This window comes from Chrysemys picta, chromosome 3, assembly GCF_011386835.1.
Source record: "Chrysemys picta bellii isolate R12L10 chromosome 3, ASM1138683v2, whole genome shotgun sequence".
Lineage (NCBI taxonomy): Eukaryota > Metazoa > Chordata > Testudines > Emydidae > Chrysemys > Chrysemys picta.
This window is the reverse complement of record NC_088793.1, coordinates 117,493,116-117,520,762: the sequence shown is the minus strand read 5'-3', so window position 1 is coordinate 117,520,762 and position 27,647 is coordinate 117,493,116. Positions and strand designations below refer to the sequence as shown.

Genomic DNA, 27,647 nt, shown 5'->3' with positions numbered 1-27,647 from the left:
AAATGTCCTGGAAGAAGCTGTGTCATGTTTTGATAGTATGATGACCTCCAACATAAAGCCAAGAGCAACAGTGAGATCCCAGGCTGCTGCAGATTTCACAAGAGAGGTCACTTTCCGGCAAGAAGGCTGCTGTAGCAGTAGGCTCAGAAATGCCAAATTTAATTTAAAGATTATGTTCCAAGGCAATACATTTAAGTTTGAAACTGGAAGAGACCCTTCTAACAGCTCTTGGAATGTACACAGGCAACCCTCAAATTAACCTGATTTCTTGGCACACACTGGCCCTTAATATTGTATGCTGTGCCTTGAAGTCAGTGTGGCTCACACACTGGTTGTGATATGGAGTGAGGAGGAGCTCCAGGAAGATTATGCCACAAGATGGCACAATACCTACCAAATCTTCCCAGCACACTGGGGAGGCACAGTTGCTGCATCATCCCTTAGAGGGAGCAGTGTATGATCTCCTATTCATCTAGACAGTACTGCTGGACGGTAGGAAGATGTACAGGTACACGGTTCTGCCTCCTTTCTGCTCACCTTTGTGGTGGCTTGCACTCCCGCAGTTTTAGAAGGGAGCAGTCCCTAAACTGAGGAGAGCATGGAGAGCGCAACTTTGGCCAGCCCTTTCATGGGAGGCGTTATGGAGTGAGGGAAGTTCCTGTACTCCCCACTTGTGTGTTCTTACAAGGCCAGGCGCAGTCTGGCCTTTACGGAGCTGATTCTGGGACCTAGAGCAGGAGATAGGAATTTTAGTCTTGATCACAGCTATCCTCAGTTCCCATTGATGGGATTAGCCTTAAACTGTTCTGAAGAGACACCCACTAACTAACCAGATGGTACTTCAGCTTTGATACCCAGAGAATTATGTAGTCAGGTTCATACATAGGAAGAAGGCAGCTAGATAAGAACATCTCCATAAAACTACAGGTTTAACCAAAAACCCCACTGTCTACAGTTGGATTTGGAGATAACTGAGTTGTCCTTTCCTAACTTGAGAGGGATGACAGCTAACACTGGTGATGAGAGGGAAAAACATTTACAAAAGTTATTTACAACGTGCACATTCCCATGTTTAAGGATTTGTTTTACTGCACATTTCAGATTATTTTTATAGGCATTTTCAGGGCTACAAATTATGTTTTGATCCACAGGATCAGATATCACTTTGCCTTAATACTGTAATTATTTTAAAAGTCCATCTCATGAAAAATCCAGTGACTTGAAAATCTATTCACTGGTGTATTTGCTTCCATAAATGACAATTAGAGATAGCTGGAATTTTCACCAATCATTGAGTAGTCTTATGGAAAAACAAATAAAATGCAGGCATTACACTAATAGAAGGTGTCTACAGCTCTCAGTACTAGACTTTAGGATGATTTTTCCCACATACCTGCAGTTTTCTTTTCTTCCTAGAGAGGCTTCCTGTCCAGTCACTGAGGCGTCGCATCCTGCTTTTTAATGTATCCTTCTTGGAGGCATCGTCATTTAGGGGTTTGGATTTTCTACATGGGAGGGTATACGAAGAGTACTGTGTGGGGCCTCCGTGTTCTACCCTAGAGGGAACATCAATGTCTGAGGCAAAAGAAACACGGTTGCTTAAGCTGGCATGAGTGCCAATGTATTCATCAGACAACCTGAGAGCTGAGGATGGGCTGCTTTCTAAATTTGTATCCTTATATAGATCGCGGAGGGAGGAAAGAGATGAACTTTGGTTGAAGGACTTTTTGCTGTCGTTTGTGGGAAAACCGGCATGAATCCTTGTATCCGGAGTGCTCCTGGTCAGGTAGGAGCCATCCAGCTCATTGATATCCCCATTGTTGCCCCAAGGAGAGTCATACCATGAAGACTCTGAGCTTAGGGAGCTTCCTTTACTGGATCTAAGTCTTGAGTCAGTGGGAGATAGACGATGACTTGAAGTGTCATCTGTACTGGAGTTCCTCCTCACCTCTAGCAGATCATTAGATTTGGATTCTAAAGTAGGCGAGTACCTCAGAAGCTGGACTGGTCCATTGGATTCCTCTGTGGAGACTTTGTTGTTGCTACTGTTGTGAAACTCAACCTTTAAACAGCCATCCAGCTTCCCCAGTGTTTTAATGAGAACTTTGGGGCTCCTCCTGTCATCTGGTGGTGGGGTTGATGCTAGGCTCTCATTCTTTCCGTAGCAATTTAAAATATGTCCACTGCATTCCCTGGAGGAAACATGATTACTTGCAGCTTCAAGGCCAATATAGTGGAAACCATTCTCAGGAAAAAATGCCGCATTGCTTCCCTGGCAGTAGTTTCCTGAGGCATTTGTCCTGTGTTTGGCATGGATACTGCTTTTAGAGGTCTTTGCCACTGTGTCACTGAGCCTAGGTGAATAAGGCTGGTTACTCTTGAAGTGAGAGAGGCAGCTTCTGGCTAGTGATCTCGATTTGTAGCTAGTGCCACTGCTGCTGTGTCCCCATCCATGCAAGGAGCAAGACTTTTCATCATTAGCATGAATGCTATGAATTTTCAGAGAACAAGGCTTCTGCTTGGCACCAGATGCAGCATTAGTGTGATTTTTTGATCCATGAAGGCTGTACTGGCTTTCTGAATTCCCCATTTTCCACTAAATTAAGAAAAAAAGTTTCATTAGTATCAGTGGCCAGAAGATGAAGAACTAAGATGAATAAAGCACTTTTACACTCTAAACAAGAAACAGAGTTTTTTTATTGTATGAAACAACTTTTTTCACAATAGAGTCAATAACCATTTTCAGTATTTAATAATTAGGAGCTGGGGAGGAGATCAGGAAAGCTCATTCTTTGTGTGGTTTGTTACCCTGCTATAAAGCTACTAAATGCTGGCGTCTAACCCCATTGAAATCATTTCAACACTTCCCTCCTCCCACACCCCCTGGCAACATTTTCTTCTTATAACTTGTAAAACCTTTAACTCCCAAGAACAATTGCATAATGAAAGGGAAACAACAGGATAATCGCTACTTAGATGTACAGTGAACTGTACTTTCAGAAAACCCCTGCTGCCAGGAGACATGCAAACTGCAGTTTCAGCTTGACTAGCTTCTGTGCAATAAAATGTTCCTTCAATAAATTGTTCAGCAAACCCCTACCTCATGATTAAAAAGAGCCAATCTGAAGGGGAAAAAAGGGGCGGGGGGACTTGGGTTTTTTGAATAGCTTTATCCCTCATTTCAATACAAAGCTGCACCATGTTTGTTCAGCACACAGAAGTTTGGAAGTTCACTCAGCAAAACGCACTTGAGCAATCCTTGCTCACATAAAAGTAGCATTTACAGGAGAAGTTCAATTACTAGTGTGAGAAGTTTGTACAATCTGGCCCCATATAAGTGCACTTGAAAATAAAAGGCCCAAGTCGGCCCGCCCTTACATGGGTTTCAAACTCCAGTGGCTGCAATGTACATACAAATGACAAAGAATGTTTTGAAAAGATATAAAACAAGTCATTCTAAACTGTGTTTTCAAAGTTGATATGGTAACTGGTGCTTCTCTTCATATCAACTTTCAGACTGTTGGACTGGACAAAGCTTGTGCAGCCTCTTACAGGCTTCTGAGAATTAACCCCATTGTGAAAACAGATCCACATTTTTTTTTGACATTTACATTTATTTGAAAACCCTTCCTACCCTACCCTATTCATTTTTCATTAAGTCTTTTGGTATACAGTTTAGAATGAAATAGAAACAGAAGTACCTCTAGAATCACCATTAAATGTGGGTGCAATTAGCAATCAGCGTACTTTGCATTGTCTTGATAGATAGCCACCACACTTTCCAAAAACGGGATGGCATTCCATGCAAACTTTCTGGAAAATACAAACAAGGAAAAAATATCTCAGTCAAATACATTTACATATATTTTACCTCTATCAGAGGAATCAACATAAAAATAAGACAGAGCACAAAAAATAGAGAGAAGGGAATTGGTTAAGAGTTTTTATATTTCAGCTACATATTCCTATACACTATGTTTGTTAACAGGTGTGAAATTATTGCAATAGAACCTAATATTGGGGTATTTTCTAATTCTTTCTTACTCCACTTTCAATGATGAACTGGCACAAACTTCCAGTACTCTACATTTTGCTTCGGTAACATCAATTAAAATTTATCAGGCTGTGCAAGTATCCATTACAATTTGGACCACTTATATCAAACTGATCAGAGCAATTTTTTTGTGCTTGTTTACTCTGGTCATGGCTGAATTCCAGCCACGACTGCAGAGGTGAAAGGCTACTGGGTAATTCACCCTGCCAACCAGCCAGCAAACTTTTCTTAAAGTTTATTCTAATTTTAAGTTAATCTGCCAGAAAAACAACAAAAAGGCAGCACCAGGCTCTGTACACACCAAAAGGTAACAAGACAAAAGCTGCTACGGAGAGGCTGAGAATACGTCAGCTGTTCACATAGCACACAAAGGCTGTCATTCAAAATAACAGGACAGGATCTGAATTTCAGAGAACTCAACAGCAGTTTATTGACTGAAAGCGCTCAGTAGAAGAAATGCATCACTGTAGAGAAAGTTTTGGGGAGGAAATTATTAGAACAGCAGTTTAATGGATATACTGTTAACCAAAATTCATCCCCTCCTGCAAATAAACTTGGTGGACAGTTTACAAGTAATCCACGAAGAGTCCAAAGGACTATGACATTTTCAATGGAAAAATTATCCCATCTGCACAAAAACAAACAATACACTGGAAGATTTAGCTTCTTTTTAAAAAAAGAGAAAATGTGGATGATTTTGTGTCTCTGTAACATATTAAGAACCACAAAGATGACTAAAGGAATTCATCAGCAAGCTTTATATTTGGCTAACTTTTAGGTTACCTAAATTAAAAGTCACAAACTAGTATTAAAAACAGTATCGATAGAGAGCCCTAGATAAAGGCCAGCAAACAAATGTCTTAGAGGTATATTATTATTTTTTTAAACCATGCTCTGCAGTGTTTACACACCTCTGTACACAAAGCCCTGGGCACTTTCACCAAGCCATTTGTTAGAGACTTTCACTAAATGTAGGGACTTAAACATCTTATGATAAAAATCTACTTTATTTGATATTTTTAATAAGGAATTATTTATGCATCCCCTTATCTTGTAGGTACTAACTGTCTATGTCTAGAAAAGCATTAGTTATATAAAGCAGCTGTAATAATAGCAGCTTTAATACACAGCAATGGTTTAACAACAGAAGGGGGGGAAACCCTACGTTCAAGATGAGGAAGAAACCAATTTAAATAGAAAAAAAAATACATAAACTTGATCGAGTTCCCAGTCACTCAGTCAATGTAAATCTTCAGCAAACCTGCTTTCACCATTCGAATAGGAGCAGATCACAAACTAGGGAGTTTGTATGCAGAACCTACATATCAGAGCATAAACTACATTTACAAGGAAGCTTTGAGGGGCTTATTTCTATTCATAAGGGGACATTGAACCCAATTTGTCTAAAGAAACAGGCAAAGCGACCATCTGGTCTCCATAATGATTGTGCACTGGACGGGTAATCCTTTTAACAGAGAGGGTAGTGAGCAAGCTGCTATTAAGAACCTCAAGATAGACATCAATTTTTCAAGGCTCAAGTCACTGGTACAACTTCCATTGTGTGTGTCTGATGCCGTGTACATATTATATAATGGGTGAAGGAATAAATTTATCTAAGGTACAATGACTGTAAAATAGGGCCTCAGTCAGTGTAGGAGCCAGTTAAAAGTACAACAAAACAGTCAAATTCCACAGAAATAGTGACCAGGGATTTTTCTCAGTGCTCTGGGACTTCAGAAGGCCAGGACGTTCTAAACATTCAAATCAGTGAAACAACAAATCATGACATCTGCAAGACTACAGAGCAATCACCACCCTCAAAATTAGCCGCAGCCATTGCTACTTTTCTTACATTTATATAGAGATTTTCCTTCGACAACCTACAATATGGGTGAGTTGGGTGAATCCATTTGGTGCCAAATCCCAGATGACACTGGTGCATTGGAAAGGCTCTAGGACAAGTTCCAGTTTCTTTGATTCAGAGATACCACATATTTTAAATCCCCTTAATTCTGGAAGATATAGAAATTGGAACATAAAGGACTGACCTCAGCTACATTTAAATAATAAAAATATATATTTCACAGCATCTTTGTATTCCAGATTAAGAGATGAATTCTCCCACCAGTTTGGAGAGATGGCTGTATGGATACCTCTCATGAACAAAACCAGCTCCTATTAAATGTTTTCGGTCATTATAATCAGTGTATTTATAAAGTGGCTCAGCTCACTCAAGCATGATAAAAAAGTTTATTTACTTTCAGTTGTACTAGATATTCCATGAAAAAGTTTTTAGCCTTCATCCTAGGTGCTCCATGACACATTTAAAAAAAAATGCAAGTATATCAATAGATACTCCAGGAAACCCCCTCTCCCACACCTACCATCACCACACCCAATAATTAACATAAGTCAGAATCCAGCAGCTAAAAACATTTCCCCATGTTTATGATCTTCCATATAAAGTCCTCCCAGTCTCTCTGGGCTCAAGAACAAAAACGTACATTGTACCATGCCCAGAAAGATCAACCAACTAGGTCTATTTCAGACCAGGGTGGGAGTGAACTCCTGAACTGAGGATCCCTCCTGGACAATGGCCAGCCAGCTACACCCCTTCTCTTAAACTAATGGGGCTCCACCATAAGCACCTTCACCATTATGGCAGGATAGCAATCAGACAGCCTTACCAAATGATAGAAAATGTCCTTGGGAATAAAGGATATAGCAGCACATTGCAGCTTTAAAGGAACTTTCCACACCAAATTATTAATCTCTGAGAACAGAGGTTTATAAAGGGGTATTTAGCATCCCATACTGTATGCAAAAGCAAAGACAAATTTTGTGTTTTCAAAATGTATTGGGTGAAAGCAAATATTTACTTTAAAAACAACAACAATAAACAATGTTTTGGCATTAGATTTGCTTGTAGGAAACAACAATTCAAGGGAACAGGAAGTTTTAAGACCTACAGAATAAATTGCTTATTCTGCGGCAGCAGTTTACAGCCAAAGATCACAAAGACTCCTGTCATGGTTTCACTTACTGTAAGAGCCACACTATGCTGATTTCGGTACTGCCATCTCTCTTCTTCCAATACAATGACACTGCCTAGGTTAAGACTTCCCTAAAATTAAAATGCAGAATGCTTCTCTATTCTAAATTGTGCACAACTATAACTTCAGATTGACAGAAGGTACACAGGAAGACATAAAAGGACAAAGTACCCTTCAACCAAAGGCAGAATTATTCAATATCCACAGATGAAATCTAAAGTGACAAGAGACTATGGTAGGATCTTCATATGGCAATTTTACAGATTTCTTTGGTAATGGTTGACTTCTTCAACTATGAAGTTGTTAGAGACCGACTAACATACATTCTAAGCAATGGCGGAAAAGGTATCTTTCACGCACACATGAATCCATCTACTATAGCTATTTTTATGCAATATTTAAAATGTCTTCATTCCTTTTGTTGGGCACTCAGTGTGAAATTCACCCCGTGCATGGCCAGTATGAGACCTATGCACTATTGAAGTTCCACTTACGCCCACTTTTAAGATCTTATGTGGGATTCACAGGCCTGGTGCTGGTCCTTTGGACATGGGTGAATCTCATGCTAAAAGAATACAGTGTCACTTGAAGGATATTGAAACAGGCTCCATCGCTATGAAACCATCAGAAAACAGATTTTTAGACTAATACAGCCTCCTTTCTAACCTAGGCAGATCAACAAACAGTGTTGCCAATAATCATCAGAACCAATAGCTTGAAAGGATGAAGCGTCTCCGAGAACTAGCCAGGCTCCAAAAAAGTACTTACACTTATGTTATATTGCCATTGCTCAGCTGCCGTGAAAAAGTAAGCACATCATTTAGGGAGAAATGGTCATTAACTTATCTTCCTCCCAGCCTCCCATGACCCATTAGTTCCAAGTCTGAATTCAGCAGACCAAGAGCAAGAGTCTTGTTTAAGACTGACTGTAAAACACCAATGTATGTAAATAGATCATCTGTGAGGGGAAATTCAACAAGAGACACATAGGCAATATAATCACATACACTCCATAGGTAACTGGGCAGTTAGTTGGTAGAATGGTAGTAATAGCATTCTAGGGAAAAAAAGTCAACCCATACAGAACAGATTTTCTGGCTTGGGATACATCAGAGGACCCCGGATTGGAAAATTGGGCAGAAGACAAAGGAAGATGGAAAACGTCAGACCAAGGCTAGCAAAACCACTTAGGAATCACGAACAAGAAAAAGGCCTTGTCTTTCTATTCTTTACTGTTGACCTTGAGATGAGAGAAGACATCAGATGATTGTTCTAATGAATCAACAAGGCACCCACTGTAGAGGCCTTTCATTTAGAACAGTGGCTGCAAAATGTTGGTACCCTAGGGTTCTCTCTAGTAGCAAACCAGTTTACATGCCAGTCCTCTACTGCTAGAAGACATCACAGAAACATGATGGACAGGAGTCCACTCTTCTGAATATCATGGCCACTCAAAAACAAACCCTGTCTGAAGTACCAGTGCTGAAAGTGAGAAGCGGGAAGATGAAAAAAATATGTAGAAGTACACTGAGAGCTTAGGAAATCTCACTGTTCTACTAGTGCAAATACTGACCTCAAGCTCCATCACGGTTGTAACATTTGTACAAAAGGTAGGAGATTAATCTAAAAGGAGCCCACGCTGACAGATGAATGTGGATTTCTTTAGATAAGTGCAGTAAAGGGGGTGCACTCTCTGACCTTTCTTACGGAAGGACTTACAGTATTTGGCATTGACCTCTGGTGGGAGACACTATGGTAAATGCTATTTATCTTTTCTCTATTGTTTTTTCACTTGTTTGGGGGTTTTTTATTTTAAGTATATGTTTATTTTTGATACAAAATGATCTGATCCTTTGAGAGAAGTGGAGTATAAAATAAATGAGTCCCCAGAACTCACCAAACACAGCCTTCTGTCTTAGGAAACATGTACTCTACAAGCTAAGGGGTATAGTCCGAGCTCACGTACACACACTCCTGCTAACTCAATGAGAGCTCGCGTGAGTATATTTAGTAGTGTAGCTGCAGTAGCACGGGCAGGAGCAGTGGCAGCACAGCTCCCTGAGTCCAAACCTACTGAATCCCACATGTACAAAATACACCGGACTGCTCCCCATGCTACCACAGCTATACTACTATTTATACTCTCGCTTACCCTCACTGAACTAGCACAAGGATGTCTATGCTAGGGGAAAATCACACCTCTAGCTCATACTGTATACACAGCCTTAAAAGGACTTTCAGCTGTAGAATGTGACTGTAATATTCACCTTCAAAGGGGCGGGGGGGGGAGAGACATGGTGGTGCCAATGTCTTCACAAACACGGCCGGTCCATCTGCATGTCAACTAAGGACACCACAAGAAACTCTCATCTCGATTAGTGGTGCTGTGCAGAATCTAAAAGTATTTCAGAGTAATAAAAAAACATCCCTCTCCCATATGAAATTGCCAGTTTGTTATTTTCTTTTGCTACACTTATGTGGTCTGGAATCCTATGGCTTTGACTTGGACCAGCTAACTCTCTCCCCTCTTTCTCTAGCTCAAGACAATTAATTTAAGAAAAAAAAAAGATTCTTCTTTCGGTAATTCCCAATACTTTTTCTTTTCAGCTTAAATCACTTTTATATCCTCCTTTCCGTAATGGTTAAAACATCATCAACTTTAGATGGTTTACATCCTACTGAGTCTGAGCCTGTATTTTTCTCTTCGCTGCTCTACAGCTTATGGTTTGTATGTGTGTGGCGGGGGGGTGGGGGAGGTGTTAGTGTATTTGCTTCGTTAGTTCCACAGGAATACAGGGTTAGAAGTATCTTGTTTATAAATTATATCTTTGTTCACTTTGGTTTGCAGTTTAATGTGACAATCGCACAGAAAGCCAGAAAGTAAGCTAGACTTCACCTTTTTCAAGGCTGTATATGGATCTATATATGAAATAACCAGGGATGTGTGTTAGTGTTACACTATAGCTGAATTAAATATAGAGTTTCTTATTGGCAGCAATTTACAGTATTTTTGAAAGCCATGCATTTTGGTCACATGCTTTCACAAATGAGAAGCAGATTTTTGATTCTTGCAACTCCAATCACATTCTTATGACAAAAATACACCATAATAATTGTACCTTGGTATTCTTGGCAGAATATTTTGCATTTATATACTACTGTATTCAAGCAATGAACTAAAGCAGCGCAAAAACAAATAGCATTATTTTGCCTTAAAAATCCCATTTGAAGCCAGAATCCAATTCAAACTCATTTGACTCTCTTGAGAGCAGAGTCTCATTAGGTTAAACAGAAAATTGTTCTGTAGATCACAGACAAAAATAAAAACAAAATATGACAACAGTTTTCTTCATAAAATAGTAATCAGTATTCAATTAATTATTCAATATCAGCCAGATAAGTCTTTTAAACTGTTAATCATTGTTCACACACTTCTACTTTTATATATAAATAAAAAACAACAAATCTCTTTTTTGGTTTTACATACAAAGTCAGTACCAAAAAGTCTACATCACTCTTCACATGTCATGTCAGAACTGCAGACCCAATAACCAGGCCATGATTTTTTCTTTTCCTTAAATCATTCTTCTGAGCCCAAGACCTCTGAAATTTAATTAAGTTATGTTTTACAGTTTTCTAGTTAGAGCAGCATGGAAGACTGATTCAAGCTTGAAGATCCTTATCCTATTACAGGAGGGTTGATACAATCTAAATCTCTGGAGACATAATTTTCTTCTGCAGGAAAAACAAAGTCCATCATTTGTAAATGTTATTGAATTGATGCACAATGACTAGAGTGCACATCCATTTAAGTAATAACCATTAAGCTTGACCCAAAAAAAAAAAAAAAATAACCAGAAGAGACCATTAAAATTTTGGCTAATGTAGTTGTAGTGGTTAAAGAGATGATGTGTCCTCTCTCAGAGGGACTACTTCCTGCCCATGCAGGGGATGTACTTAACGATCTGATAGGTCTTTTAGATTTCTAGCTACTATGTCCTAAGTGTGTAGACCAAAATATAATGTAGTTCAGGGTAGGCAACCTATGGCATGCGTGCCAAAGGCAGCATGTGAGATGATTTTCAGGGGCACTCACACTTCCCGGGTTCTGGCCACCGATCTGGGGGGGCTCTGCATTTTAATTTAATTTTAAATTAAGCTTCTTAAACATTTTAAAAACCTTGTTTATTTATATATTATAAACTTCTAAAAAGAGACCTTCTAACAACATTAAAATGTATTACTAGCACGTGAAACCTTAAATCAGAGTGAATAAATGAAGACTCGGCACACCACTTCTGGAAGGTTGCCGACCTCTGATGTAGATTAATGTAGTGCCTTCCAGGAATTTCAAACTATTTAGGAAACTAATGAGTTAGATCCTGGGAGTGCATGGACTCTGTACCTGCAGGTACAAACTGAGCAAAAGTTTCTAAAACCTGATTTCTCAAACTGTCCTCCCTTTGTTCAGCTTACAACTTGTGGGCACAGATGTGTGCAGAAACTGATGTTATGTAGCCATACATCCAGAGGATGGGTGGCCTTGTGGTTAAGGTACTGGACTGCGACTTACAGAGCTGAGTTCAGTTTCTGGCTCTGACACAGACTTCCTGTGTGACATTGGGCAAGTCATTTAGTCAATCTATGCCTGTCGCTTAATATTTGCACAAACACAACACAACACAGTTGGGCCACAATTATAGTTGGGGCCTCTAGGAGTTACTGTAAATACAAAATACGGATGAAGCAGAAGAAGGGGTCGAGCTACTTTGGATGCAGCCACAGTCAGCTAGTTAGTCATCTAAATTCTCTCAACTGTGCTCGCATGAAACTTTGGGTGCCGAAAAAGAAACTTGGCTGAGAGCAAGACCCCATTGCTCAGCAATAATTCTCCCACAAACTTGTAGGCGAGAATGTCTTTTACTAGGTCTTCCTTATTCTGTTAAAAAACTTCTGCCTCGACAATTAGTAGAGATGGTTAGGACTGCCATTGAGTAGCTCATCTGTGGAACAGTAACCACCTTATTTGATTTAAGCTCACACCCTCCTCCTCTAAAGGCAAGTGTATTATCCACTGATACAAAGTTGACATGAGTAACCAGAGCTAACACAGGTCACCTTTGGGTAGCTTGTTTGTTTATTTCAACTTCTTGTATATATGTCCCGTGTGTCAGAATTAAAATTGGACCTTGCTGCACTAGTCTGTTGTTTAAATAATGATGAAATTTAAGTGGTCTTGAAATTTACACATAGTTAACCACTCTAAGATGGAAATGTCATACTTCCTTCAGCAAATAATTTAAACAGATACTCTTAAGTAGCAAAGCTATGTTTGCAATCAGGCCTAAATATTTTTTTTTCTTTCCAGTTGAATGTAGCAGAGAGATCCAAAAGACAATGAGGCCAAATCTCTGTGCCACTCCAGCCACTTTACCCTGCTTTATCAGCATAAAGAATGGAACTTTTCCCTCCAATATTAAATGTATTTAACACTAAGAAAAGAAACTTTTGGCCCATTATGATTTGTATTTATTGTAAATTACTAAAATTGTGGGACAGGCTAGGCAGAATCCAAGAAAGAAAGAAGAGAGAGAGTCTATGCATTAATCATCATGGATTGGGGCAGTCACTCTAGTGTATTCCTGACAATATAAAGCTCTATTAAAGCATACCATACATATGAAGCTTTCCTTAACCCTTCCCCGCCACACACACCCCAGGCAAAAAACACAAAACAAAACAAAAAACAAACCACCACCTTTAGAGCTGAGCTGTAAGATGATTTTGGCAGTGTCTAATTCACCAATTACAACAATTAAGTTCAACTGATCACAGATATAAAGAGTTCTGTGGAGGAAAACAATTCACGTACACTATGTAGTGTAGATGTTAGCTAAAGAAACCACTGTAGTTGGAAGACATCAGAGTAGTAGACACACAAAAATTATTTTTTCTGCCCAATGCCTTCAAGTTCAAAGGTTTCTTATCTCACTCTATTTTTCTTTTAAATATTGTTCTTGTGCCTGACAGATAGTTCTCTCCCACCCTCTTCACAATTTCTACTGCCCACCAGCCTTACCTTCAGCAAAAAGCTCCTGCTTCAGCCTCTTCTCCCTAATGTTTCACAAAACTATGCAGCGCACACACACACACACACACACACACACTCCCTTTCTTTCTGCCCCAGTAAGCCAGGAAACTGTGTCTAACACTTCAAAATGTTCAGCCGTTATGAGCTAAAAACAGATTCTGGGCTACGCTGGATGTATTTTTGTCTGGAAGCTACACACCCTCCTCATGTTCAATTTTTTCCATTGGTGGAACAGTATGATGCAGACTTAACCAGAAAGTGGTTTTCCATGGGCCGCTTGAAATGATTAGCCTGGACGGCCTTCCATAATGCCTCAAAGCCACCAGGGAATACTCTATGACTAGGCTGTTGTTTGACCCTGCATTCCAGAATTACCACGAAAGTTCCATAGGAAAGCTACTAGAAAGTTTGCTGAATAAAGGTTTGCTTGCTTGAAGGTAGCCTCAGTGTCTTTTTTAAACTCATTAATAGCAAGTACATACACCTAACATCCTTGTGTATGATGCCTTTGTAAACACAACAACTTCCAAACCCACCGCTGGAATGTTATAGTCATGAAAACCCTCTCTTAAAAATAATTTTATGATTTTACACAACGTCATGCATATCAGGCAAACCCTATGTTCTCTTTGGTTTTGTTTTTAAAGCTGTACCAAGCTGCAGTAGCCTACAGGTTGAACTATTTGTTTCTAATAATGGTCATAAGATACAAAGCAGACATATATTTTACATAAAATTACAATATTTTTAAATTTCAGTGCCTAAGGCTAGGCTGCTAAATCTATATTTAGGCACACAGATAATAGCCTGATTTCTGGAGGCACTGAGCAACCACATCTATTGACTGCAGTGAAAGCTAAGGATGCTCAGAACATCTGAGAACCAAGCCACTTACACCTCTACCCCGATAGAACGCTGTCCTCAGGAGCCAAAAAAATCGTACTGCGTTATAGATGAAACCACATTATATCGAACTTGCTTTGATCCACCAGAGTGCGCAGCCCTGCCCCCCCGGAGCACTGCTTTACCGCGTTATATCCGTATTCGTGTTATATCGAGTTGCGTTATATCGGGGTAGAGGTGTATTTAGATGCCTAAAAACAGATATAGATGCCTACCTCTAAGCACCAGCATTTGAATATTTTGGCCAAGGTGCATTGTGGAAGTTATGTTAAATCAGTAACAATGCTAAAGAAACAGGCTAGAAGAAATTTCATCTAGTTAAACTCCTTATGTATCAAGACTCTTTAAAATGACAACCAATAATCATAGCTACCAAACTTATCTATCCTGCATGCTAATGCAAGGAATATCAGTTTCACAAAATCAACTTCCCTATTCAGAAGTTTACTTTAGGAAAATATTTCTCCATGTTGAATGACAGGATGCATGATTTGAAGGACAACTGCATTCTAAAGTGGAAACATTCAGCAGAACCCAGAAAACCTTTTACACAGGTTTGCACATATTTGATTTGCATCAACGGAGGAGACCTATTTTAAAACCAATTTGCATAGGAACACAGGCATTCCTACACCAGATCAGACCTGCAGTCCATTGAATCCAGTATCCTGTCTCAGATAGTGGCCAGTTCCAGGTGCCTAAGAGGAAAGTGAAAGAAATCATGCAGTTGATAATTCTGGAATAATCTGTCCTGGTTTTCTGTTTAATCCTAAAAACAATTAATGGCTGGCTCCTGCACTGAACCATGAAGGTTAATACCCTTCTAAACATGTTGATGCTATCAGATATAACTATTAATATGTTCTCATTATCTATACAAAAGTCTAATCCTTTTCTGAGACCTAATGGGCTCAATGAAATCCTGTGGCAGTTGAGTTCCAGTTTGTTCATTTTTTAAGTAGTACCAAAGTGATGCACTAGTAACATGCTTAGGCTGAACCCACCTCACTGGCTAAGACACCTGTTACACCTGTTTTAAAAGAGTGAGAGTTTTTCCCCAACAGATTGCTTGAAAACTCTTTGAAATTAAGATGTGTTTTATGGTACACTTTAATGGTCCCTCTAAGCAAACTACTGAGTAGATTCACCAGATATACTTAGTGCAGGCTATGATGATCCTTGCTTTTCTGTGCAGGTGGGGGAAAAGATGTGCAAGAAGACCCCCTCCTATGTGCTGCCAACCAAGGGCTTCCTATTCCCCTTGTGGAGGTGAGTTTTTTAGAGTGCTGGGAGATCTCTCTCCCAGCGCTATGCTGCGACTACACAAGCCACGTTAAAGCGCAGCTGCGGCAGCGCTTTAACATTGCTAGTGAAGACGTGCCCTTAGCCTCAGCCAATATAAAGATGCATAATGCCCTAAATGGCCAAGACTTCCCTACCCAAGAGATCACCACTCTCCCGGAAATGTACTGCCACAGCTGAGATCAGGAGAAACACTTGAGCTAATGTCTCTGCCCCCAATATCACAGGGAAGATTCTGCTCGCAGGGCATTTGCTGTGAAGGCCCCTTTCCTTTGGAATACTCTTCCATCATGGACCAAAATAATGTGAACTGATGACCGTCAGGGCATACTGCAAGCCATATCTCAGAAAAGCTATGGAAGATATAAGCATTGTCAGGTGATGTTTAAAGTAATATGGGAAATTTGCTTTACTTTTGTGCTGTAAGGTTCTTTTAGTATGGAGAGATGCATGAGGTCACTGTTTGATTTCATGTATTTTTTCCAGTATGTTTCAAAAAGCATCTAAAATGTTTAGATGCTAGATCAGAGGTGGGCAAACTACGGCCCGTGGGCCACATCCTGCCTGAAGGACTGTCCTGCCCAGCCCTTGAGCTCCTGGCCAACGAGGCTAGCCCCCGGCTCCTCCCCTACTGTCCCCCCACCCCCGCAGCCTCAGCTCACCATGCTGCCAGCGCTTTTGGCGGTGGGGCTGCAAGCTCCTGCCAGGCAGCATGGCTGTGAGAGCTACCGGCCTGCCCCAGTGCTCTAGACTACACGGCGGTGTGGCTGGCTGGCTCTGGCTGGGCAGCACGGCTGCCAGTCCTGGTGCTCTGAGCGCCATGGTACAGGGTTGGGGAGCGGGGGATTGAATAAGGGGAAAGGGGAAGTCAGAGCAGTTGGATGGGGCAGAAGTTCGGGGGGGGGCAGTCAGGGGACCGGGAACAGGGGGCAGTTGGATGGGCGTGGGAGTCCCAGGGAGCCTGTGAGGGGGAGGGGTTGTGGATAGGGGTCAGGGCAGCCAGGGGGTGTTGGATAGGGGGTGGAGTCCTGGGGGGGGGCAGTTAGAGGCGGGGGGTCCTGGGAGGGGGCAGTCAGGGGACAAGGAGTGGGGGGTTGGATGGGTCGTGGGTTCTGATGGGGGTAGTCAGGGGGCAGGAAGTGGGAGGGGGCAGATACGGGGCGGAGGCCAGGCTGTTTGGGGAGGCACAGCCTTCCCTACCCGGCACTCCATACAGTTTCGGAACCCCGATGTGGCCCTTAGACCAAAAAGTTTTCCCACCCCTGTGCTAGATAGTGCCTCTTGTTACTCTCTTATAAACCAATGCATGTGTCAGAGGCAGAATAAAAAATGGGAGATCAGCTTGAAGAGAAAGCAGGACAATGGTGTAGTAGTTCCAAATCCTCAGGTCTGTGTGGATGACACCATCAGACAAGATAATCAAATGGTCTGAACTCAGGGGTCAAATTGAGAAAAATAAGCTTCACTCATTTGAGTTGCCAAAATAAGATGCTGCTCACAGGAGACTGTACACATCTGTGCCCCCACCCTCCTTTCTTACATGAGAAAATTAAATGTTTTAAATGCTTGACATTTAAATAAACATTATTGCACATTCGAGTTAACAGGTTTCTGAGATGAATGAGGCAGTTCACACCCTCAGAACTATTGCTCCAGTGAAACTAAGCCCTTGGCTACACTGGCGCTGTACAGTGCTGCAACTTGCTGCGCTCAGGAGTGTGAAAACGACCCCCCCCCCCGAGCGCAGCGAGTGCAGCGCTGTAAAGCGCCAGTGTAATCAGCGCCTGCAGCGCTGCACCGTCACTCGCAGCGCTGCAAGCTACTCCCCTCGGAGAGGTGGAGCACTTGCAGTGCTACGAGAGAGCTCTTGCAGCACTGGCGGAGCGACTACTCTCGCGCTTCACAGCGCTGCTGCGGCAGCACTGTGAATTCTCAAGTGTAGCCAAGGCCTTAGTTCACATTTTTAAAGTTTTCTTCACAATCATAACAGCTAGAAGCTTTCATTAAAAAAAAGTAAGTTCAGATTTCCAAAAACAAGAAAACAGCTGACAGAGGTGACAACACACCATATCACTGTGTACCATCCCAATCCGATCCTTTTCTGAGCTGGTGTCTATAAAGACACAGAAATAGCATTGATATGTCATGCTGATAATCACAGTATTTCACAGGTTCACAAATTCTCTCATAGCACAGGACATAATAGAAAATGCGTCTCTTGGACTAACTCCTCTTCTATTTGGAGTCTATTTGGAGACACCTCCAACAATTGTTTACATGGAAAAATAATGTTAGGAAAGGATTTCTTGTATTTTTAGCTTTTCCCCATATTTTTTTCCCTCTCTCTCTCCCCTCCCCGCCCCGCTCTCCCCTCCATTCTCTAGACCTCTGCACGGAAGAATTTGGAAATGGGTCTAAAGAAATCACAGATAATTTTGAGGTTACCTAGCAATATCAACCATCATCAATTACCCAGGGAAATATTTTGTTCCAACAAAAATGTAACAGTATTTGTAAGACTTTTACTACAGCAACATTTGTGTCAATAGTTTTTAAAATGTATGTTGTTGCATAGAAAAACTAAATTTAAGAATTGAAAAATGCTCATTGAAATAGAAAATGGAACATTTTAAAAATAGTCTAAAGCATCTGCATTTAGTTCAAAGCATTTGGAAAGTGGAGTCTTCAAACAAGCAGTTTAAAAGGCATAAGTCTATCAAACGTGTGCAAAAATATTTGAAGGTGGAGTCATTTGTCACATTAGCATAGGCAAGAGGTCTCAGGACATAAATATTTATAAATCACAGGTGTTATTTCACATTGCATAACAAATGTTGCTTGTGCCATTAAGTGATCCAACAGACCAGTTAATTGCCTTGGCAACACTGAATATTTATTATCTGACATTAAAGATTGAGGGTCAGACACTTAAAAAAAAAAAAGATTTTTTAATGAAGGGAAACTGGTAAGTCAACAGACCATGCTAACTTCATTTTGAGTCACAATGCTTTGTTACAATGGGATAAATATGGGGGAGTTTCTAAGCAAGTTCTGTCAATTAATGTTTGCTTAGATAATCTGCATCAAAAGGCATGTAAAAATAGATCTTGTATAAAATACATTTTAATTAAAACAGTGTTGCTAGTTCTTGTGACTATGACAAGTTTCACGATATTTGGTGTTTTTCTTAAAGCTTCAGCTTCTGAAGTTACACGAGAATCTCAGCTGTTTTTATTAAAAGTAAATTTCCAGCCTTCGCTGTTGCAGAGAAAAGCTTGAAAATGGGACATGGGTGCACCCTAAAGGCTCACAAGCCAGAAGGTAAGTAACAAAATTTCAAAACATACTACTTTAAAAAAACAAAACAAACAAAACAAAAAACCCTCATGATTTTTAAGCCAATCTCATGATTTTTTTGAAGCCTGACTCACGGTTTTTGAGCATTTGGGGCTCACAAAACTGCTAAAGTCAACTGTTGAATTACATTACAATTGTACAGAAATGTAACAAGGAATAATTCTGGTATAAGAATACTAAAATAAGGGTTTTCCCTGGTTAGAATGTGTCATTTTATATTTATACTTCTTAAATGGAGTGATGTACATCAGGACTTTTAAGTTGCTGCAAAGAAATATGCCCAAAGCAGAATTAATAATAAGGACAATTTCAACATCTTGTCTACCCATTTACAACAATTTTTTCTGGCTGGAGATGGTGGTGTTCAAGTTGACAGGTTCTTAATGGCCTGGATTATTCAGCAATTCTCAGAGGACTCTTTCTAGTCATTAGGAAAAAAAAAAAGTGAAACAAACAAAATTATCTTACTCCCATGGAGCCTATCACACTAATTGAGAGCAACATCACAATGTGTCCCATTTTAGTTATACGAGTTAAGTAGACAAGAAGCTGCTATTATCTTTAAAAAAATAATATAGGGAAGAGGATTGGCTTTGCGCATATATGTTTCAGTATAGCATCTCAAACTTCAAGAGATCCTTGCTTTAAATAAAAGAGGCCATACATTGTGAAGCTCTGTAGATACCAAATAAAGTAAATAAGTTAATTCCATCAAAGGGGAATTGGCAACGTGTTGATAAGACCAAATGGTTTAAAAAAAAAATTGTCAAGTTTTATATTATGGAAAGACACTGCTATGTGATGATCCTTCCCCTACAATCTGATGGATAATAGGTGTAAATGTACTGTCATAGCAGCATGAAAAGAGGCAGATAAGTCGCACTGATATTTAAATGAAAGCATTCATAAATATTCCTATACTACAATAACTGGGGGGGGGGGTTAAAATGATAGGGAAGCAGGGCAAAAATGGCAGTAGCTGCATCAGTTGTTTCTTAGCCAAGTATCTTACCAGAAATTAGAAACATGTGGCCATTCCACACAGCCTTATCTTATCAAATAGAAGCAGGAGATACCACCCCTATGTTTTTGGAGTGAAGGATCAACATGACTTATTCAAACCATTTTGCCAGAATCAATAGAATTCTATTTAATGTAGTAATTAAATAATATATGTACTGTATTAGAATTTTATAACCAAAATACAAAACATGAGAAAAATAAGATTCATACACACACAAATTATCAGAGAGGAAATGTAAATCGTTACCAGATCACCATATGGAACAAAACAGACCATAGTTCACTGACAATTCATTGGTTAGGTGATTGGAAGGATATTGCTTAAAATGTAATACTCTCAGTCCATCTATAAACAACCTGCATGGGGATCAGAAATTTTATCTGATTTATCCTTATATTAATATATATCATAGGAGACCCAAATATTTAACAAAACCCCTTCCAAATGTTAAAAAAAGGATACTACAAAGGTAAAATTTTCCATTAACGTAACATGAAAAATACATATTTATCATCTACATATAAATATTTCCAGAAGCAGAAGGCAGAGATTTAGAAGACCGACAATTAAATGGAAAGATTTAAAGTGTCTTTCCAACATAACATTGTGAGTAAATAACCAACTGCAAGAAAAAGCAACACACTAACTAAACACAGGACATATTCAACCAATGAAATGTATCTCCACTAACCACATAACAGTTTGCAATGTACATCATATTTAGCAAGGAGCTAGCCAGTTTCTTGTCCTAATGTTCTTGACTATGGCCCTAATTGTCTCATATTCAGGAAAAATCCCATACAGGGCATTAGAAACTCAATGAGATTCTCTGTGTAGAGTGTCCCATGCATTCTCCCTGTGGGCCTGTGGAAAGGCTGGTCCCATGGATGAAGCAGCAGGTACCCACCCCCAGAACTAGCCGAGATTTAGGGATCTGCCAAAGGGGCAGGGCCATTTGCATGAGACTTCATTGCCGGGGATTTCCCCTACCAGTTACTGTCTACAGAACAACCTCTTCCACTCCAAGTTTAAACAATGTCAAGAGGAAGTGCACAAAAGCTCAATATCTAGATCAGTGTGAAATTTTCTGTGGTTCCTGCTGGTCACCACCCACAGCCTGCATCCTCCTCACATGTGGTATACTCCATGCCACAGTGTGGCTTCAGCAGGGTACAAGGAAAGAGGTGGCATTCCTCCCCTTCATATGCATCACACAGACAGGGTATTTGGGCTTTTCATTTGCTTTGCCCACGAAGACTTAGGGAATGATTTGAGCCCTTTGTCTGCACTTAACCCAGAGCTTGATGGGAAATAATAAGCACAGCATTGACATCTTCCATTACATATTTTCTTTTGACTATCCTGAGTTCCCTTCTCCTTGCCTGGGCTACAGGGTTTGGATCTGGGAAGAGAAAGGATTTTCTTGCCCTCAAACAGGATATCTTGTTTGCATCTGGCAGCCATAAGGACTCTTTCCCGGTCCCTGGCATCTGAGAGGGTTGCAATTAATGTTTTTCTTTGTTGACTCTTCCCAGGCAAGGCCCTAAGGGGAATCCTATATCATTTTTCCAGATATACATGATCATCATGCACATTACTATTAAGTATATTTGCAAGAAACATAGCCAGCAAAGTAGGGTTTGGAAGTTCTTTGCCTCCAACAACACCAAACATTTTGCAGAAGCAGATCTGGTTTTCTAACTGCTCTTCCCCCCCCCCCCCCACTTTTCTTTTTTTCCTCCCAGAAACCCTTAACTATGGTTTTCTATGAGCAGCCTACTCTGAAGCAGCAATTTTACATTTCTGTATATTCTCTACTACCTTACCAATTTATCTTTTGGCTTCTTGGGGCATTAATGCTGACATAATGGCACTGCTGATACAGGGCACGATCCAAAGCCAAATTCCAGGGTGGGAAGCTGGGTTTTTCAGGTGGTCATTTCCGCCGTACCTCACTGCTGGGCCCCTCTATGTGAAAACCAACTTTAGCTGGAAGATCTAGTCCACCAGCTAGTAGGTATCTTCCAATAATATTTTAATGTCCAGATTCTACAAACTGTTGTGGTGCCTGTTTGGTTATCACAGACGAAACAGCACATCCCTGTGCAACTTCTCATTAACTGAGAGTGCAAAAGAGACAAATGGGCAGGGCAACAAAACAGGATCATTTTGCTTACTTGTGCACTTGGTAATACCAGACAAAATATATGTCCCTACATGTATTTAAACTATACAAGAGATAAGTGACGTATTACTCCAAACAGGTGCCTCTGTGTATCCTCCACATATTGTATTTCCCAGCAGTCATTCCAAAGCTGCAGGGGCCTCCACAAAATTCATTCCTATGAACAAAAGGGAATGGGCCTATTTCTCTGTTGCCCTGCACCTTGTGTAGTCATTTCCACCAATGCAGAGCCTGTGTCAACTGGTTTCAATTTTACCATTCTAATTTGGTAGCACTTTACCCCCACTTTGCACTGGTGTAATTGAGTACACAAGATACAGAGCAAGGGAAACTTGGGCCCATTATTTCCACAAAAATAAAAAATAAAAATAAATAACCTCCTCTCTCACACCCTCTAAAACAAATGACAACTAAAAACCTTTCTTCTAATCAAGCAGTTACTTCTAACAACTGGAAAAGAAGAGAATTATGTAATGAGGTCCTCAGATACTACAAGGAAGGGTGCCAGTTTAACTACATATTGGAAGCTAGATTAAACAAATAGATTGAGAAGTTGACACTTCTGGGAATAATACAGCAAAATGGGCTAGAATATTTATATTGTGAAGATGACCCAGGAAATAACATTTCTGGGGAGAGTATTGGCATCCACATATTCAACAGACACAATAACACACCGGAGTTAATTTAAAATTTACCAAGTGACATAACCCATCTCTCCCCCTCCTTCCCCCCCCCCACACTCTTTTTAGCTTCCCCTTTTCATAATGTTAAGGAATTTCTCACACTGTACAGGGTTATCTGCAGTTATTTCTAGGTAGCCTATAAACAGCAATGTTCCCGCATTTATTGTCACTGCTGTGGTATGGTTATTGTGCTGTTCTTTTTCCTTTCCTCACTTGGGATTAGAAGCGCCAGTTTCTTTCACTTTCAGCTACAATACCATATACTTTTAGTATTTATCCTTCAGTCATCAATTACACTTTATTATGATATATTGTGTTGTGTGATGCAGCAAGACAGAAATCAAAAGGAGGTGATGAATGAAATGGTAATTTGATCCCCCAGAATGTAGAAACAGCCGGGATAACAGGGCTGAGGAACATTTTGACGAAAGAGACATACCGCCTCTCTGGCAAACTAAATCCAAACAGCATGGGTTCAACTTTGACAGACTCTAAACCATGATGTCATATGTAATACTTTATTTTAAAGGACTATTAGCATAAACAAAGGTTCAAAATAATGTCTTGCAACAAGACATTCTTCTGAACTCAATGGAGTTACTTGTGGAATAAGGTACTATTTAAATGTAATCTAGTCCTATTAGAAAAGAAGGGGCAAAAGTATTTTTCTTGATTGAAACAATTTGTTTACTTTCTTTATTTGACACCACTTTGTGTATGGTCAGTCTCTGCATTTCCCCTGTATAGACAGTTAGGGCCCAAACCTGCAAGTATTTGGACAGATCAATAACTTTATTAATAGTAGTAGTTCAATTAAAAACAAATAAAATGAGTAAAGTCACTCATATGCCAAAGTGTTTGCAGAATTAGATTCTTAGTAAGTCAGTTGACCATGCCAAAAAGATCTCTTCCTTCCCATGCCCCAGGAATTTCATTATTCTTAGAACTTTTTGTGCATATAAAAGTGATTTTCTTTACCCATTATCAAAGCTGGGGATAACATAGCTCCTCCTCAGCTGGTGCAGTGAGAGCTCCCCTTCCTATTTCTATCTATTTTAACCACTGGATATAGGTGATAATTAAAAGCTGCAGGTCACTATTGTAAAGAACATCTATTATTTTCCTTCCTCAGTTTTCTGTTTTGGTTATTAAAACAAAGCTCGGGATTTCCCTTCAGAGCTCTTCCGCAGCTTTCTATGAAATCCACATTTGCGGAACTCTTAACATCACCAGCAGCATGCAGAAGAGGAAACCCACACCTACAGTAATACAGGTCACTATCTGTCAAAGCTGTTATCAATCCCTGGACTAAGTTCACAGACTGCACTGTGGGGGTTTTTTGTGGTGTGTGTGTGTGTGTGTGTGTGTGTGTGTGTGTGTGTGTGTGTGTGTGTGTGTGTGTGTGTGTGTTTTAAATAAAATAACACATACTCTCTCAACACTGTTGTAGAGGAGCTTGGAAATCTAGAGCACTTAACACAACACTCAACTTGGCTAAGAATGCTTAAAGGTGACATTTGTACTTCACCCACAGATCCTTGCTTCTCTTCTTTTGATTTTTTTACACTATTTCTTATTAGCATGGATTAATCAAATTTCTCTGCTGTCCTCCAGGGCTGGCCTTACCATGAGGCGAACTGAGGCAGCCGCCTCAGGTGCCAGATAGAGGGGGTAGAGGGGCGCGCCACTGGGACCCAGAGTATAGAAAATTGTGTCTGCTGCTGGTGCATATGTATTCTTTCTGCTCTAGATGCACAGAGATGGTGGAGTGCTGTGCTGGAGGAAGGAGGGCACAAGAGGCATAATAGGCAGGCAGGAGAAAAGGTGAGAGGGGAATAACAGAAAGCAGCAGGAGCTGCAGGGAGAGAGAGGAGGAGGAGCCTCTTATGTAACTCTCTAGCACCCCCAGGAGCCTGGACTGATTAGCACCAGCTTCTCAGGGAGCTTCCTCCTGCTTCCCTGAACCCACTTTAGGAGAACAGGCAGTTCACTGAAGTATTAGGAGCCAGTTAGGCCCTTAAGACGCTGATATCTTCCCTCACTCAGGCCCTGCTACCAACCTACTTATTTGTCCCCTTCAATTGAGTTTTGAGAGCCACTATAGCTGGCACAGAACAGCAGTCATGAGTGAAAGAAGGAAATGTCCCTCTGGGGCAGCATTCAGAAAAAGAAAGAAAGCAAAGGAAGCTTTTCTATCTAAGCAGGAAGGAGCTCTCCTGAGATACATAGACACAAATGTTCACGGTGAGCCTTCCAGCCCCAGTGAGGATGTGAGTGGTGAGGAGATGCCAGATTTTCCAGTTAGTCAGAGTGCAGGTGACTTGGCAGCTATTGCAGCATCCATATCCCCATCTCAAATGGATGCAACCATGCACATTCCTGAAGAAAAGTGTAGATCAGAGAAGAGTGTGGTGGAGGCGCAAGAAACAGCTGCTGCTGAGTTTAGTTCCTTAAGTCTAGATGATCCAGGACTGTGGACCCACTTGAGCAGTAGCCTGAGGGACTTCCTTGTACTGCATGGGCTACAGCAAGTGGAAAAACTTCATGTTCTCCAAAGACAATGAAAATAGACGTTTCCATCCAACACATTACTGGCATGAAATCCCCAATGGTGACAAAGTGGAGAGGCCATGGCTTATGTACTCAAAAACCCAGAATGCTGCATACTGTTTTTCTTGCAAACTCTTCCAGTCTAATATTCCAGCCACATTGGGTTCTACAGGAACAAAGGACTGGAAAAATCTGGCTAGAAATCTGGCCTGCTATGAGAAGGCAGCAAATCACCAGAGAGCATTCCATAGGTGAAAAGAACTTGAGATGAGACTAAGGTTAAAGGCCACCATAGATTATCAGTATCAAGAGAAGATTGCATCAGTCTCTTTACCGGCAAAATGTTCTGAAAATGCTCATTGCCCTTGTGAGAATGCTTGCTACCCAAAACCTAGCATTGCATGGCACTTCAGATCAGCTGTACGTGCCAAACAATGGAAACTTCCTTAAAATTGTGGAGCTGATGGCGGAGTTTGATGCTGTACTCCAGGAGCATCTAAGAAGAGTCGCCACCCAAAAAATGTACACACACCACTACCTTGGAAAAACAATTCAAAAGGAGATCCTACAGTTACTGGCAACAAAAGTCAAACAGAAGATTGTGGCAGATCTGAAGTTAGCAAGATATTACTCTGTTATTCTGGACTGCACACCTGACATCAGCCAAACGGAACAAATGACTTTAATGGTGCATTTTGTAACAACAACAGAACCTAGTGAAAATGTCCCTGCAATGGTGACTGTCAGAGAGCATTTTCTAGAATTTATTGACATTGATGATACTACAGGAGCTGGTATGACCAATGTGCTTCTTAAAAAGCTGGAAGTTACGGGAATTGTGATAGCTGACATGAGAGGTCAGGGCTACGATAACATGAGAGGAAAGCACAGAGAAGTGCAGACACGGATCCGAGAATTAAACCCTCGAGCTTTTTTTGTCCCATGCAGTTCTCATTCATTTAACTTGGTGGTCAGTAATGCAGCATCAGCAGATTTTGAAGAAACATCTGGAAACATCCTCTCTGACACTGAAACCACTGAGTGTCTCACGATGGGAAAGTCAAGTGGAGGCGATAAACCTATCAAACACCAAATTGGGAAGATAGATGATGCCATAGTTGCCATTATAGAGGATAATGCTATGACAGGAACTGTTCATGGGAGAACAGTGGCCGAGGGAAATGGAATCACCAGAAACCTACATAACTTCACATTTCTGTGTGGCTTAGTACTGTTTGAAATAAATGTTGTAAGCAAGAGACTCCAAGGTGTTGACCTGGATATATCTGAAGCAATGGAACAACTTGACAAAGCAAAGTCATACCTACAGTCTTACCGGTCAGATGAGGGATTGCAAAATGTTCTGAAGAGTGCACAGAAGTTGGCAGAGGAACTTCACACTGAATCTATTTTCCTACCCATTCAAGAATACAAGAGTCACCGAAGATGATGACATTTTGATTACGAGGCATGGGATAATCCCATAAGAGACCCCAAACAACAATTCAAAGTTGAATTCTTTAACCAGGTGCTAGATTGTGCAATACAGTCAGTTGAAGAAGGTTTCATGCAGCTCAAGGAACACAGCAGTATATTTGCGATGTTGTATGATATTCCAAAACTCTTCACTATACCTCAAGAAGACCTACACCAGCAATGCAGGGCACTAGAGACAGTGTTGACACATGATGACATGCGCGATATTGATGCGAGTGATTTAGGGAATGAACTGAAAGCCCTATCAAGATACATTTCAGCAGGATCAACACCAAAGACTGTTCTGGAATATATGTGCACAAATAAGATGACCACCCTCTTTCCAAATGCTTTTGTTGCTCTGCGCATACTTCTAACACTTCCTGTAACAGTTGCCAGTGGAGAACGCAGCTTCTCCAAGCTGAAGTTAATAAAAACACATCTACGCTCCACAATGACACAGGAGAGGCTGGTCGGCCTTGCAACCATCTCAATAGAGCATGAGCTGGCTCAGACTCTGGACCTTCAGCAGGAAGCCGTTCAAATCTTTGCAACCAAGAAGGCACGAAAAGCACCACTTTGATTATTCAAAAAGATTAAAAATGCCAGTGTTTACTATGCAGACAAGAAAAGTTAACTTTCAAACGCCTGAACAGCAAATGTAAGTGTTACTTACAATTTTTGAACAAGGCATTTTAAGTTGTTAGTTCTCCTTTATTGGGGTAGGTAGCAGAGCAGTACCATGAGAGGAGTAGAACAGGAAGAAGGCAGAATTGAGACCTTTCAAAGTTTTGGCCCAAACGAGCGGACTTGGGGGCATCATTTGAGCTCCCCGCCTCAGGTGCCAAAATGTTGTGGGCTGGCCCTGCTGTCCTAAAATGTGCATTCTCTGCTTATTTGTTTCCTTCTGATCTTCACTTGCTATCTCACTGGGCAATAGCATATGGTTTCTGGATTTCACCCAAT

The 27,647-nt window shown here is 40.6% G+C and overlaps 1 protein-coding gene across 4 annotated transcripts in view; it reads right to left on the bottom strand.

Annotated features, from left to right (window-relative positions):
* Positions 1-27,647, bottom strand: part of TIAM2 (TIAM Rac1 associated GEF 2) — a 235,778-nt gene that overhangs the window by 110,558 nt on the left and 97,573 nt on the right. For 2 of the 4 annotated variants that reach the window (XM_008177654.4, XM_065588849.1), the window contains exons 3-4: positions 3,702-3,813; positions 1,394-2,596 (exon numbers count right to left, since the gene is read on the bottom strand). In XM_008177654.4, the coding sequence (XP_008175876.2) occupies positions 1,394-2,596; positions 3,702-3,716 (1,218 nt within the window). In that variant the 5' untranslated portion in view covers positions 3,717-3,813. The remainder of the gene's footprint in view (positions 1-1,393; positions 2,597-3,701; positions 3,814-27,647) is intronic. The other 2 variants (XM_042848258.2, XM_042848261.2) reach the window with 1 other exon arrangement.